The sequence below is a fragment of the Caretta caretta genome, chromosome 3 (assembly GCF_965140235.1).
Source record: "Caretta caretta isolate rCarCar2 chromosome 3, rCarCar1.hap1, whole genome shotgun sequence".
Taxonomy (NCBI): Eukaryota; Metazoa; Chordata; order Testudines; family Cheloniidae; genus Caretta; species Caretta caretta.
The window spans coordinates 162,916,740-162,933,098 of record NC_134208.1 but is presented as its reverse complement, the minus strand read 5'-3'; the positions used below and the strand labels follow the sequence as shown (position 1 = coordinate 162,933,098).

Here is a 16,359-nt window from a genome sequence, read left to right as displayed (position 1 = left end):
TTAAAAGTACATTGTTTTTAAAAATTATTCTTCCTTTTTAGCAAAAGAATTTGCAGAAAGGGCAATTGAGAAACAGAAATCTGCCTTCATTCGCTGGGGTATAATGGCAGATTGGACTAATTGCTACCACACATTTGATAGGAAGTATGAGGCAAAACAACTGAGTATCTTCCACAAAATGTATGACAAGGTATGCTAGTTTGTCATTTAACAAAATCCTTAAATTTTTTAAGTTACAATATAGTTTTAATCAAGTTAACTCTGTGTTTTTTCCCTTTAGGGTTACATTTATCAGGACTATAAACCGGTATTTTGGTCTCCTTCAGCAAAGTAAGAATCAACTTTCCATTTTATCTCTAAAATAGAAGCAGAGAGAGCAATACATTTTCATGTTAATGTGGTTAACCCATATCTGATCTTCACCCAGTACAGCCTTGGCTGAAGCTGAACTTGAATACAATCAGCAGCATGTCAGTCGTTCTGTATATATCAAATTCCCCTTGTTGAAATCGCCTCCTAAACTGGCCTCTGTGATAGGTATGATTTGTAACATTTTATTCTTGTTAAGACTCTGATATCTTTGGATTTTATGACAAATAACATATTTGTTAATTTGCATCTGTAGATGGATCTTCAACTGTTAGTTTGCTAATCTGGACCACCCAGCCCTGGACTATTCCTGCCAATCAAGCTATTTGTTATATGCCAGATTCAGAGTATGTATTTAACTTATTTAACTTTCTGAATCTGCTTCCGTCAGTATCAATATCTATTAGCAGAGTTGTATTCCTCCTAATAGCAAGGCTGAAGTAATAGGCATCTTAGGTTTATTTAATGGTATTTTTAATTTTTAGGTAACTCAATTTCAGACTTTTTCCCATCTCCTTTTTAAAAAGTTAATTATTCTTTATTTTTAGTTCTCTAAAGGTATTGCTACTTTAGGTCCTGCTTTTGCATTCGTTCTATTGAAATCATTTGAAGCTTTGAGCGTGAAACATTTGTAGGATTTTTGTAGTTAAAATCACATTTTCAGATGGTTTAAAAGCAGCAAACATCTAAAAAATTTAAAAAGTAAACTTTAGTACTATAAACTATATAGTTTGCTAATATTGATTTTTTTTTCTAATTTAATGTATTTAATACATTTGTCTTATAGCTATTCCATTGTAAAATGTGCAAATACTGGTGAATGTTACATTCTGGCTGCAAATAGAGTTGAGTCTACAGCTGCCATCTTGGATACACAATTTGAAGTTATTTCAACATGTAAAGGTAAGAGTTTAAATATACTCTGAATGTTAATTTGTAAGGTAGTACGTTGTAGGCGTTTGTTTAAAATGTTGATGTGAAAGTAGAATATCTGTGTTTCATTAGCTACACTTTGCACCTGTATTTATAGTAGTTTTAGCTAAAAATAACCTGAAGAACAGTAATCAAAATATATCAAAGATTCAGCATAGTGAGTTGGTGGTGGTGGTACTAACTTTTCAACCATATACTTCAAAGTGCTTTACAGAAGTTATCCCATTTGTAAAATGGAAATAAGAAGTTGGAGGATAATTATGTACAGAATATAGAGCATAGCACGTGAGGAGTGGACAAGGAATACAGTTTACCTTGGTGGTGCTGTTTTGCATCTATCCTCAAAAAGAAAAGGAGTACTTGTGGCACCTTAGAGACTAACAAATTTATGTGAGCATAAGCTTTCGTGAGCTACAGCTCACTTCATCGGATGCATGCAGTGGAAAATATAGTGGGGAGATTTATATACACAGAGAACATGAAACAATGGGTGTTACCATACACAGTGTAACAAGAGTGATCAGGTAAGGTGAGCTATTACCAGCAGGAGAGCGGGAGGACGACCTTTTGTAGTGATAATCAAGGTGGGCCATTTCCAGCAGTTGACAAGAACGTGTGAGGAACAGTGGCCCGGGGGGAAAATAAACATGGGGAAATAGTTTGTGTAATGACACATCCACTCCCAGTCTTTATTCAAACCTAAGTTAATTGTGTCCAGTTTGCAAATTAATTCCAATTCAGCAGTTTCTCGTTGGAGTCTGTTTTTGAACAAAACCACTAACGCAGGAACCTATCCTTACAACAAAGCCCATTGCGACATATCTATTCAGGAGACACCATCATAGGGCCTAATCACATCAGCCACACTATCAGAGGCTCGTTCACCTGCATATCTACCAATGTGATACAAGCCATCATGTGCCATCAATGCCCCTTTGCCATGTACATTGGCCAAACTGGATAGTCTCTACGTAAAAGAATAAATGGACACAAATCAGACATCAAGAATTATAACATTCAGAAACCAGTCGGAGAACACTTCAATCTCTTTGGTCACTCGATTACAGACCTAAAAGTGGCAATTCTTCAACAAAAAACTTTAAAAACAGACTTCAATGAAAGACTGCTGAATTGGAATTAATTTGCAAACTGGACACCATTAAATTAGGCTTGAATAAAGACTGGATATGGATCTGTCATTAAACAAAGTAAAACTATTTCCCCATGTTCACCCCCCCCCCCCCCAACACACACACACTGTTCCTCACACGTTCTTGTCAGCTGCTGGAAATGGCCCACCTTGATTATCACTACCAAAGGTTTTTTCTCCCCCTGCTCTCCTGCTGGTAATAGCTCACCTTACCTGATCACTCTTGTTACACTGTGTATGGTAACACCCATTGTTTCATGTTCTCTGTGTATATAAATCTCCCCACTGTATTTTCCACTGCATGCATCCGATGAAGTGAGCTGTAGCTCATGAAAGCTTATGCTCAAATAAATTTGTTAGTCTCTAAGGTGCCACAAGTACTCCTTTTTTTTTTTTTTGCGGATACAGACTAACATGGCTGCTACTCTGAAAAATGCATCTATGCTGAAATTCAGGTGGATTCCTAACCCAAAGTTGATTCATATGTACTGTGTGTATCTTGTACGAGAGTCCCAAATGAAGTTAACATGGGTCTGGTGTTAGTGTACTGATTGCCTGCTTCACTGCAAAATCCTCATGTGGGCTGTTGAAATTCCTCACTGGGGAGGCATTAGAGGTACTAAGGCTGATAGTGCTCTGTGTTGTTAACATCCAAGTACTGTAGCTGACTGTTCTCAGTTAGCTCAGGAATTCATGATCACCTGAGGACTGTTAAACGATCCTAGGTGATTGCTAGCTGCGCAGTTGTCCACACTTGTGATTTGGAATTTGAGTTGGGATTGTGGGTGTCCGTTGGAAATTTTACCCATGTTATGGACCTATCCTTACTGCCTCTGATTAGAGGTGGCGGAGCGCCTTTCCTGAGGGAGTGAGGAATTCTTTTGTATGGCCTGTTCTCAGTGGTTGATGGAACGTGACCATTTCCTAAGGGATGTGAGTTATCCATTTCTCCAATAGGAGGAATGTTTTGGCCGGACTTTATAATCTCATTCTCAGCGATCGACAAAGTGGCCCTAGATGTCTTCTTCTCCGGCTTTATCTGCTCAAGTCACTATGGTTTACAGGTGACCTGCAGCAACTGAAATGAGAGCTAAAATGGAGCACTGATGACAAAAGTCTCAATTTTGGAACCTATTTCTTGCCTCCTTCCTCCACAGTTAGAAATTTGTTTACTTTTAAGACCTACAGTTGTCCATCTTAGTCCTGAATCTATTTATCCAGGCTTGCGGGGAGGGAGAGATGCAGTAAGGTTTTGCATTTGGGAAGGTGTTGAAGTATTGTTTGAATTTGATCTCTGGTTTATTTTTATTGCGTGGTTTGGGGGAAGATGTTAGATATTTAATGTCACTGTACTTTACAATGGTTAGTTGCCTAGTGATTGAGATGAGAGCCTTTGTTTTATAACTTCTTAAAGATACAGTATATATAAACAAATATGGTCAAATGGGAAGTTAAAGCAAAGCTGGGAATAGATTTTGGGTCTATTGTCTCCAGCCTCGTCTTCAGACCACTAGATCACAGTATATTATACTGCCATCCTGGATTCTAGAGGTCAATATTGGGTCATGGTACATTGAGACCTAAGACGGAAACAGATAAGAATGCACTTAGTGCCTTTAGGCTAGGAGTGCTTTATATAGCTCAACTACTGCTGGAGTAGCGTTGCCTGGCTCAGAAGAAAACAATATTCTCCTGGATGGATGGGGTGTGTCTGTGTAGGAGTGGCACAAATGGGGAGACAGGGAAGCCCAGTACTCTGGAGGGTGGATAGGAAAAACTGTATCAGAGTATGGATACTTGCATTTTTGTTTATGAATTGTAATTTTTTTGTTCTATGACTTTGAAAAATACAAGCTGGGCTCATAAATTGTTGAATATCCCATTTCTTTTTGCTTCAGGTGTTGATTTGGAAAATGGTTCTTGTGCTCATCCCACAATTCCTGGCAGAGAGTCCCCTTTCTTGCCAGCAAATCATGTGACAATGGCAAAAGGAACAGGTTTAGTTCACACAGCCCCAGCTCATGGTATGGAGGATTACAGTGTAGCTTCCCATCACCAGCTGCCCATGGTACTTTTGTTTGTTTGTTTTTCTCCTCGTTTTTAACCTGTATATTTTTGGTCACACACCTCTAAAATGTAAAGAGTCACATAACTTACACATATTGCATGACATTTAAAATTGTTTTGACACCTGTATGTAACCATCTCACTGTCCCTGATTAACCTGGAGACCTGCTGTAAACAGCATTGGCTGAGGAAGAGCAAAGGCTTGGATTCTAAAAACATAAGTAGGAAAAATGGTTCTGCTTTTCAGCCAAGTGTTGCCTAACCTTGGTAATGTAACAGTGGAATAGAATACTCCTTTTTGGAGAAGATAAATTATAAATACAGAGAGATCAGTTGCAAGTTGCAACTTTTTGTGTCTCAGTTTGCCAAGCCATCAGTAATATAGGTAATTGTTGTTTTTAGTATCTCTCAAGGAGCTTTGAGGTCTTTGAGAGATTCTTGGGGAGGAGCAAAGATGCTCTGTAAATGTAACAAGTGTTAGCTAAAAGAAACAAATTAATCCTCTTTCATGGGAATTGCTTAAAAGAAAAAGGAGCTTACCTGTCAAATAATTTACTACAGTTCTATAACATGTAAATTTTTCCTTGTAATATTCTAGATTTCTGTTGGCTTGGCTTTTTTTTTCCCCCCCCTTGCTGTGAGATCATCAGAGTGTAATTTGATCAGCTCTTGAATAAAGGAATTTGCATGTTAATAAAGGAATTAGTAATTGGAGGAGAGCTGTCCAAGGAAAATCTAGGAGATGGTGACAAGAGTATTTGTTAAATACATCTCAAAGTGCTTTATGTTATACTGAGGGGAAAGTGAGACAAAGAGTGGCTAAGTGACTTGCCATTGCTCATGCAGCAAACTAGTGGCAGCACTGCGAATAGAACTCAGCTCTTGTATTTTGCAGTCTAGCACCCTATCCCCTGGACCATACTGTCTATAGTAGTGTGATAGTTGATTAGGTGGTGCTGTTCACTCTTAATCAGTGCTGAACTAATGCTGCTGCATGATGTTACGGGGTACTGTTCTGTGGAAGGTGACAGTCATTTGGATTAAACGTAAAAGTGAGATTTTTGCAGCTTTTTGCAGTTTTGTTGCCAAAAACGTCTCACCTCACTTCTTGCAAGACTGGGGCTAAATTTCCAATGTGGGAAATTGTCTGCCTTCCCCTGTAGCTTCAAATGGATAAAGTATTTTTTGCCTTCTCTATTGAGCTAGTTTTCTGCTCTGTATAAAGGCTGACACCTTCCTCCTCAGAAGTGGCTGTTTCAGTGATGGATGAAGTGATCCCCGTATGTGTAATCAATTTGCAATATCTGTGTGCTTTAGGAGCTCTGGCAGAAAGGATTAATACACTGTTTTAAAGCTGAGCCTGACATGATCTAACTTGTGCTTAAGATTTTTTTCCTTGGCATTATTTCTGGCTAAGTGTACTTCTGTTTTGCTTGTAGTTATTCTATCTGTTAAGAATTAAGTGGAATAGTACTCTTTGACGTGGTGTAATAACATGAATGCTGTATCTTCACAAACTCAGTGGAGTTCATCCTGTGCTGAGGATTCAGGCTCAGTGGCATGTTGGCAAATTTCAGGGTTGTTGCATCATAATTACCTTAAAATATTTTTCAGCCTTCTTCAGATGTATGGTATATTATACTGCAATCTTAGTTCATAATTTCAGATTCTTGTAAAATAACAGGAATACAATAGTCCCTTGATATTTTGACATTACTAAAAAATATTCTTGTTTTTAGGATTGCCTGGTGGATGAAGGTGGATTTTTTACAGAAGCTGCAGGTCCTGAGCTTCAAAACAAGGCTGTACTGGAAGAAGGAAATGAAGCTGGTTAGTATCTTGTGTTCAGTTAGTCAATATTCTGTGAAATATTTTGAAGGCTCATGTAAACCAAACTAATTTTACAGTGAACAAAATATTGGCACTTCCTGTTATCATAAGGATGGGAATTGGATTTTGGGGAAAGGAAAGAAGTGGAGTTAGTGGCACCAGTGTGTTGTGTTAATCTGATTTTTTATTACCGCTAACTCTTAATTCTCACTCTTATTAGTCATTCAGATGCTTCAAGCAGCAAAGAGTTTATTAAAAGAGGAGAAATGTGTACATAGCTACCCATATGATTGGAGGACTAAGAAACCAGTGATTATTCGTGCAAGCAAACAGTGGTTTGTAAACACAGCAAATATCAAGGTTACAGCCCAGGTACTACACTTCGTTACATAGTTTGCTATTTGAGGGAGTGTAAAGGACATTACTATCATATGGGGTCTTTGCATAACATGTACATTCCACTTCAAAAGTATGCTTTCCTCCCTAAGTGTTTGCTATCAGCTGCAAAGTGTTTGTAATCACAGTCTTATTAACAGTTAATTTAGAAATTACCAACAGTTACATATTCATTTATTTGCCACCAACTTTAGACTAATTGTGCACTTATGCCCCTTCCCATTTAAGACTCCGAAGAAGAAAGTTGGGAGAGCTGGGTTCAATACCTCCACTCAAGCCCAGATTTCCTGTATGACCTTTGCAATCACTTAACCTCTCTGTGCCTCAGTTCCCGATCTGTAAAACTGGGATAATAGAGGACATGTGAGGATAAATACATTAAAGATTGTAAGGTGTTTGGTATCAGGGGTCATATAAGTAGTTCAGATAGGTAGATTTAAGCAGAAAATAAAGTGAGTGGTGGTGATATCCATGAGATATCACTTCGGAGCATATTATATCAATATGTGAGGATTTCTGCTGGTAGCTGTTTGTGCCCTCAGAGAATAAGTAGTGTCCTTTTGTTAAATTCTGAATTCTTGCCAACCCTGAATAATTTCAGTTATGGTTATTTCATAGGAATTGTTAAAAAAAGTGAAATTTATTCCTGCATCAGCAGTGAATAGAATGCTAGAAATGCTGGACAGAAGGACATATTGGTGCATCTCAAGACAGAGGAGTTGGGGTGTTCCGATTCCAGTGTTCTATCATAAGACAACAGGAGAATCCCTTATAAACAGGTATCTATTTTATTCATATTAAAAAATAAGAGACCTGTCTTGCTCTGATATGGAAAATATTAAAACTACAGACAACTGAAGTGCAAGCAAATTCATTTTGGTTCATGACTGTGTAAAAGGTGTGTTTTTTGGCATAGTTAATTTTATATTGTTTAGTTATTTTAAATGGAAAAAGAGGAGCCAATGTCTTATTACTGAATGTGGTTTAAAGGTAGTAGTCGAGGTCTGTCTCATTCCACTAACCCGCAATCAGTTGAGCCACCTTCTTGACAGTCGTCTGTGATTTAATAGATTTTTTTCAGGAGAGCTGATGATAGACATCCGTATTAAATGTAAAGAACTGCATCCTGTAGCTAGAACAGATTATGACTATAATCTCAGCATTATGACCTCAATTATGCAATTATTTGTTACAATAATTTCTGAAATTGAAGAGCTGACAGATGCTATTCTTACAGTTAGAATTTTTTTCCTAATATATGATCTAGATCTCCCTTGCTGCAGATTAAGCACATTACTTCTTGTCCTACCTTCACGGCCATGGAGAACATCTGATCACCATCCTTTTTAAAACAGCCATTAACACATTTGAGACTGTTACCAGGTCCCGTCCCAGTCTTCTTTTCTCGAGACTAAAAATGCCCAGGTTTTTAACCTTTCCTTAAAGATCAGGTTGCTCTAAATTTTTTATCATTTTTGTTGCTCTTCTCTGGATTGTCTTAAATTTCTCCACATCTTAAAGCGTAGTGCCCAAAACAGAATGTAGTACTCCAACTGAGGCCTCACCAGTGCTGAGCAGAGCAGGACAATTACCTCTTGGGTCTTATATATGACACTCTTATATCTATTGCAAACTCTCCTTTTCATGAGTTCACAATAAAAAAAAAATGATCTGAACTGAGTTTTAAAATATTAGTACATTTCAGCCTAGTACACTGATCAAAACAAATCAAGCAAACAACAAAAATCCCCCAAAGAATTTTATTAACCTTTTCCAAAGTGGTTTTTCTTCTGATTGTCTCTTACACTGATAGCTAAACTGCTTTTAGTTTTTAAACTGAAACTTTTGTTGAGCTGTTTATTTTCATGATCAGGGTACTACCTTTAGCTTTTTGGGGGGAAGAGGTTTTAAAGTAGGAGTCTACCCTATAAGATGACTTTGTAAAAATGGCATTGTGGAGTCCTTGCTTTCCATATTTGATTTTTGGAGTCAATTCCTGCCTTCAGATACACAAGTGTAACTCGGTTGTATTCAGATTATGCCCTCAGTGACCCCTGTGCAAATCCCTTTAAGGATAATAAGATTGCATAGGTGAAGGGGAGTGGAAATTGGTTGCCGAGCCTCTTCTGGCTGTCTCTGTAAAGAATCCAGCTTGACTTCCAGAGTTCAGGGCAAGTTTTGAGGACTGAACAAATTTGATATGGAAATTCAGTCAGACACAATTGATATGGAACCTAATAATGCCATTTCTGCAAATTTGGTTCTAAAGTGGCATACACTTTTTACATTTAGTAGGCAAACCTGGTGGATAGGGAGGAAGCTTTAGATGTGTGGTATGTCTTGACTTTATAAAGGCTTTTGATACTGTCTTGCGTGATATTTCTCATTAACAAACTACGGAAATACAACCTAGATGGAGCTATTATAAGGTGGGTGCATAACTGGTTGGAAAACAATTCCCAGAAAGTAGTTGTTAGTGGCCACAGTCAAGCCAGAAGGGCATATCAAGTGGGGTCCCGCAGAGATTAGTTCTGGGTCTGGTTCTGTTCAATATCTTCATCAATAATTTAGATAATGGCATAGAGATTACACTTATAAAGTTTTGCAGATAATACCAAGCTGGCAATGGTTGCAAGTGCTTTGGAGGTAGGATTAAAATTCAAAATGATCTGGACAAACTGGAGAAGGGGTTTGAAGTAAATAGATTGAAATTCAATAAGGACAAATGCAAAATACTCCACTTAAGAAGGAACAATAAATTGCACACACACAAAATAGGAAATGACTGGCTCGGAAGGAGTACTGCAGAAAGGGATCTGGGGGTCATAGTGGATCACAAGCTAAATGAGAGTCAACAGTGTAACACTGTTGCAAAACAAGCAAACATCATTCTGGGATGTATTAGCAGGAGTATTGCGGATGATACTAAACTGGGAGGAGTGGTAGATACGCTGGAGGGGAGGGATAGGATACAGAAGGACCTAGACAAATTGGAGGATTGGGCCAAAAGAAATCTGATGAGGTTCAATAAGGATAAGTGCAGGGTCCTGCACTTAGGACGGAAGAACCCAATGCACAGCTACAGACTAGGGACCGAATGGCTAGGCAGCAGTTCTGCGGAAAAGGACCTAGGGGTGACAGTGGACGAGAAGCTGGATATGAGTCAGCAGTGTGCCCTTGTTGCCAAGAAGGCCAATGGCATTTTGGGATGTATAAGTAGGGGCATAGCGAGCAGATCGAGGGACGTGATCGTTCCCCTCTATTCGACATTAGTGAGGCCTCATCTGGAGTACTGTGTCCAGTTTTGGGCCCCACACTTCAAGAAGGATGTGGATAAATTGGAGAGAGTCCAGCGAAGGGCAACAAAAATGATTAGGGGTCTGGAACACATGAGTTATGAGGAGAGGCTGAGGGAGCTGGGATTGTTTAGCCTGCAGAAAAGAAGAATGAGGGGGGATTTGATAGCTGCTTTCAACTACCTGAAAGGGGGTTCCAAAGAGGATGGCTCTAGACTGTTCTCAATGGTAGCAGATGACAGAACGAGGAGTAATGGTCTCAAGCTGCAGTGGGGGAGGTTTAGATTGGATATTAGGAAAAACTTTTTCACTAAGAGGGTGGTGAAACACTGGAATGCGTTACCTAGGGAGGTGGTAGAATCTCCTTCCTTAGACGTTTTTAAGGTCAGGCTTGACAAAGCCCTGGCTGGGATGATTTAACTGGGAATTGGTCCTGCTTCGAGCAGGGGGTTGGACTAGATGACCTTCTGGGGTCCCTTCCAACCCTTATATTCTATGATTCTATGATTCTATGAGTGTTGTAAGTAAAACACAGAGTAATTCTTTCACTCTGCTGGAGTTTTGTGTCCAATTCTGGGCGCCACATTTCAGGAAAGATGTGGATGAGTTAGAGTCTGGAGGAAAGCAACAAAAATGATTAAAGTTCTAGAAAACATGTCCTACCAGGGAAGATTGAAAAAATTGGGTTTGTTTAGTCTGGGGAAGAGAAGACTGAAAGGGGACATGAAAACAGTTTTCAAGTACATAAAAGGTTATTACAAGGAAGAGGGAGAAAAATTGTTCTCCTTAACCTCTGAGGATAGGACATGAAGCAATGGGCTTAAATTGCAGCAAGGGTGATTTAGGTTGGACATTAGGAAAAACTTCCTAACTGTCAGGGTAGTTAAGCACTGGAATAAATTGCCCAGGGAGGTTGTGGAGTCTCCGTCATTGGAGATTTTTAAGAGCAGGTTAGACAGCCACAAGTCAGAGATGGTCTAGATCGGGGCGGGAAAACTTTTTGGCCTGAGGGCCACATCAGGTTTCGGAAATTGTATGGAGGGCCGGTTAGGGGAGGCTGTGCCAGGCTGTGCTCCCGCCTCCTATCCGCCCCCGTACTTCTTGCTGCTCATGCTCTGACGGCCCTCCCCCCCCCCACACACACACACTCCCTGTCCCGTGACCGTCCCCGGAAACCCTGCCCCTGACTGCCTCCCATGGCCCCATCCAACCCCCCCTCCTTCCTGACTACTCTCCCCGGGACCCCTGCCCCCATTCAACCCCTTCCCCCCGTTCCCCACCCTCTGACCGCCCCGATCCCATCCACACCCCTGCCCCCGACCACCACCCCGAACTTCCCTGCCCTCTATCTAACCCCCCCTTACCGCGCAGCACGGAGCACCGCTTGCTGGCGGCGCTACAGCCGCGCCCCCCCCAGAGTGTTGCCCGGCCGCCCAGAGCGTTGTGCTGATGTCGTGTAGTAAATTGCTCTCTGTAACTGCTACCAGTAGCACATTCCTACGTGGAGCAGTTTAATATACTACACCGGCAGCGTGGCATGCTGATGCTGCGGGGGGGAGAGGCCAGGGGCGAGCCTCCTGGGCCAGGAGCTCAGGGGCTGGGCAGGAGGGTCCCACAGGCTGGATGTGGCCCACGGGCTGTAGTTTGTCCACCCCTGGTCTAGATAATACTTAGTCCTGCCATGAGTGCAGGGGACTGGACTAGATGACCTCTTGAGGTTTCTTCCAGTCCTACGATTCTATGCAAAGCTAGTCAATGTGTGTGGTGTGTGCACACAATTCTCTTTGTTCACTTCCTTTGTCTGTGGTATTTGTTATCAGCATGCAAATAGTGCCAAGGTACTCTTGGACAGAAATGTGTAAAGGCTCTATATATTGGGTTAAGATAATCTCTTACATGTGGAAGTCATTCATTTAGCATTTACAAAAAGGCTTCAAATATATATTTACAAAATAAAGTATGGCTCCTCTGCAGGAGCCATTACAGTCCATCTGGAAAGTAGCCTTTTAAAGAAATATTTTTGCTTTTAGTATTCCTGAATTGTGTGAAAAATAAAGACGGTTTAGTATTATGATAAAAACAAAAAACTCCTATGTAGCACAACTTTGCAGTCAGTCAACAAGCTATGAAAATGTGTCTTAAGCAATATTTTCCTCTGAAATTATAGATAAATACCATAATATATACAAATAGGACTGATTGCATACATTTAGCTGGGCAACAGGGAACATATTTGAAGGTAGTGCTGGATAGGAATTCTCCTTTAGTTATATAGCTCTCTTAAAGGTAAAGAACATATCCCGAAAGGTGTGCCTTTGTAAACATTTGAGCTGTGGCATGTCGCTGGAGTTGTATGAACAGTGGCATTGTTGGGGCATTTTTATGGAGAAAACATCGCAGTAGATCAGTAACTCCACCTTTGTGTAAGCCTATTATTCATGAATATCAAAAAGTGGCATGTGGGGGTGGACAAGGGTCAATACAGCACATGAGATGAAAGAGTAAAATTGTATGATTGAAAATTAGATTTATTCGGCTGCCACATCTGTTGCTCTTTTAAAAAAAATAATGAGCATTGACTTAAAAATAAGTATTGTACAGTTTGTTCTTCTAAATATTTCACAGTACAGCAGGAGATGCATTTTAGCTAAGTTAGCCATAGCAGACTTCTGGTTCCAAAGCAGTTAAGGCATGCAGAATATTGGCCTACAGAAGTGACAGACAAATTTAGAAGACACAGTCTGTCAATTCATAGGTCATTTTCCTGTACACCAGTTCTTAATCAAATGTACAGCAGTCCTTCATATTTTATTGTGGTTGGTTCTCATACATTACAGTATTAGCATGATATGGAACATGAAGCTTCTAATGTCTTTTAAATATTCAGACTTATATAAATGAATGATACAAAATTATAACAAAATATTCCAAAGAATTTTGATTGAAAATTGCACTTATTTTTTTTAACTCCAGTGCTGTATAAATGTGTGTGGCTGCTTCACACTCTGTCAGTAGATATCAAAAGTAACAGCATCTCCACTGGAAGTCAGTGTAGTCCACATGGAGTTGCTGTTACATCTGATAATACTGCTGGTTAGTCTTGAATGATTCCCCATACTTATCTTAAAATAGTAACTCTGTTAAAATAAACCAGTGGTATTTTTCTGTGCAAGTATGGGTATGCCCATGGACTTGCCATTTTAAAGTCGGCAGCATTCTATTTTGCCGGATGTATGTTGCATGCCCTAAGACAGTAAGCTGTAAAAAAGTTTGCAATTCTGCTGTTACTTTCAATTTTAAAAACAAGAACTAGATTCTAATCCTGCATAAGTTACATTTAATGCTTCATCTCTCTAAGAGTCTGCTCACTTACTGGCATCCACATGTGGCATTGCGACATTTTGGGCATGCAGCAACAAGCATAGTTTTCCAGCATTAAAAAGTGATCTAAATGGTGTTCTAACGCAGATAAATATTAAATCCCACAAAAAAGTACCTCTGTCTCCTCAGCACATTTAAGTCATGAGTTCAAAAGTTTCAGTAAAATGGCAAATTCCTACTTCCTATATGAGAGAGAAGAGAAGTTATACATTAAATAATTGCAGTTTTCAAATAGTTATTATGAGAATGTGGGTAGTAGGAGTGTCTCTGTGTGTGTATAAAATTTTAAAAACTGCACAAGACAACAATTTAACAAATTAAATAATCAATCTGACTCATGCAATTGCTGTTCTCCAACATCAGGTTTTCAAGTAAATATTTTAATTCATTTTTTTTCTTAGATTTATTGAAAAAGTAACAATATCCTAGAGACTAAATCACTTTTTAAAAACAAAGTCAGGAAATTAAAAGCAAAGATTTAGAATAGTGGCTCACCTCAAGTAACAAATACAAGTGCGAACTTTTATAGATTTCTACTACTTAGCTTTACTAATTCATTATGTGAATATTAGTATTAATTCTTGTATTGGACTAATAAAATTTTCTAGAAGTGTTCTCGCCTTTTCCTGTGATTTTATTATTAGTTAGGTATGTAATCACTTCACTTCAATTTTACCTAGAAAATCAAGTTGCATGTTTTTTGTATAAATACATCTAAAACTGTAAGTAAATAACTTTATCAAATTTACTTTATTTAAAACATATTCCAATAAGTTCAGAACATTAGCAACTTACCCCTTCCCTTCCGAAGTACTGTCCAGCAAAGTACCGTCTGGCAAAGTACTGATACCTACGTAAAAAGAAAATCTATCTTTCACTCATTATTATACAAAAAGAAAAAGGACTAGAGAACACTGAGAACTGTTTTTTTCTTCTGCTGGGAATCATCTTAATGCTACTTAATTTCTGATAACGCCCTAAATAGGCAGTCAGTACAAGCAATATCAGAGTTCAAAATGATTGGCTGGTGTCATGGTAGCATGAATTACCTCATGGGTTTTCACTGTTAGAGACCTAGCAAGTGACACGTAATACAAGTTATTTTAGATATGATCTATGACTATAAGGCAAAGTTTTACAATGGGGTTTATTGCTTACTCTCTGAATTACTGTACTCACATAGAAATGTATAGATTGTAGAGTGATGAGTAATTATTTGAGAAAAGTTTTTTCACTGGCACTTTGATATATTTATGTATAGAGAGAATTTCACCTTCGTTTTTAAAATATGCATGCAGTACGTGTACTATAACTGCAAAAATAATAGGGAGAACACTTATTATTCATGAGAATCTTGGGGAGAGGTCAGAGGAGTGGCTTTTAAAATCTTTCATGGGGGCAGAAGTTGCATTCTTGGAATCTTAGATATTATATGCAACCGCTTTTTAAAAATACTTTATTGTATGATATTTAAATTCTCCCAGAGTTTTTGTTACAGAGATTGAATTAGATGTAAATAATTTCAAATTGCTGAATCTTTACAATTAGTTGATTTCAGACTACCATAAAAACCTGAGAATACTGGTTAATGATTAGTAAACCTGTCAATATTTGACTACTTTTATTTCATATAATTAATTGCATAATGTAACCAGGAGTATCTGATAAATTATCTGATGCTATTATATTGTAGAAGAGAAAGTTATCTGTTAATTCACATCAGCTTCAGGGGAATTTGCACTCTAAAATAAACTCCTACTGATGTTCGTAAATTAACTATATGGGGCTTTATTTTGTATAACATTAAGCTTGATAAAGGCATAGTCCAACCCATGATGTCTCGGTAGACGTATTCATGGAGACAGTAGAGAAAACCATTACGAAGTGGGGTTGGCGAAACCTTTGTGGTAGGTTCATTTTCTAACGCCATTCACACACACACACACACAAGGAAGATTGATTGCATGGTTGCATTTTCTTCTGGAGGTCTACAGGGAACAACAAGTAAACAAAATTCTTTATTACAGATAACACAATTTGCCATTCCATATATGTGTCTGAGTTTTCCTCTCATTTTCTTACCTTTTTACTTATGGCTACCAAGTAGAAATTTGGGAGAATATTTTTGCCACTAATTCTGTTGAGGCTGTCTGTCTGGCAAAGTATTCTGGAGCAAACACTGTTCATTCGGAAAAGAGGTAGGTAGGAGGGAGCTTACTGCAAGTGTAATACAGCATTCTCTGTCATTCTGTACAGTCACTACTTCCTATATGCTTTAAAAATCAGATGCAGACTAGAAGTCTTTCTGTTCTAAACCTTTTTTTGAAAAGCTTAAGTTAGGAATTAATATTTTTTAGTTAGAAGAAGACATCATTAGTATTTTGTAACAGTTATTTAATTCCTATTGATTGGGTTAAACAGATCTATTATTCATCTGCCATTTTTCATAGAACTTGTCCCTCCTGGGGGTTGCAAAACCCAATGCTTGTTGACAAAGTAGAGTTTTGACCTACTTAGTGGCTCTCATTTGATGGACTACTCAGGTTTTTTCCCTCCACAAATTACTATTATAATCCATCAGTCTATACAAGGCATACAATGTGGACATGGCACAGAAATAGCATTGATCTTAGTGGATGATCTTGGGGCAATGAACAGCAGTCAGACTTCCCTGTCAGTATTTCTAGTTCTATAGAAAATCTTCCAGCACTGCTCATGAGGCAGCTGATTTGACTGTAGGGACTGATAGGAGTAAGCAGAGATCCGAGGTTATGTTCACTCTTTCTAGAGCAATGGCCGGAGGGTTTTCACGTGCAATGACTCTTCTTTGGAGGGCTCATTCTGCTATGTTGTCAAGCTCTCTTGTTCAGTGTTCACATGAAGTCTGTAGGATAGATTAGCTGCAGTGTCAATATGTTGATGACACTTATCTCTACA

The 16,359-nt window shown here is 38.7% G+C and overlaps 1 protein-coding gene across 1 annotated transcript in view; it reads left to right on the top strand.

The window, feature by feature from the left end:
• Positions 1-16,359, top strand: part of IARS2 (isoleucyl-tRNA synthetase 2, mitochondrial) — a 52,523-nt gene that overhangs the window by 6,672 nt on the left and 29,492 nt on the right. The window contains exons 4-12 of the mRNA XM_048843228.2: positions 42-190; positions 281-330; positions 428-537; positions 626-716; positions 1,157-1,272; positions 4,351-4,520; positions 6,259-6,349; positions 6,570-6,721; positions 7,364-7,524. Of these exons, the coding sequence (XP_048699185.1) occupies positions 42-190; positions 281-330; positions 428-537; positions 626-716; positions 1,157-1,272; positions 4,351-4,520; positions 6,259-6,349; positions 6,570-6,721; positions 7,364-7,524 (1,090 nt within the window). The remainder of the gene's footprint in view (positions 1-41; positions 191-280; positions 331-427; positions 538-625; positions 717-1,156; positions 1,273-4,350; positions 4,521-6,258; positions 6,350-6,569; positions 6,722-7,363; positions 7,525-16,359) is intronic.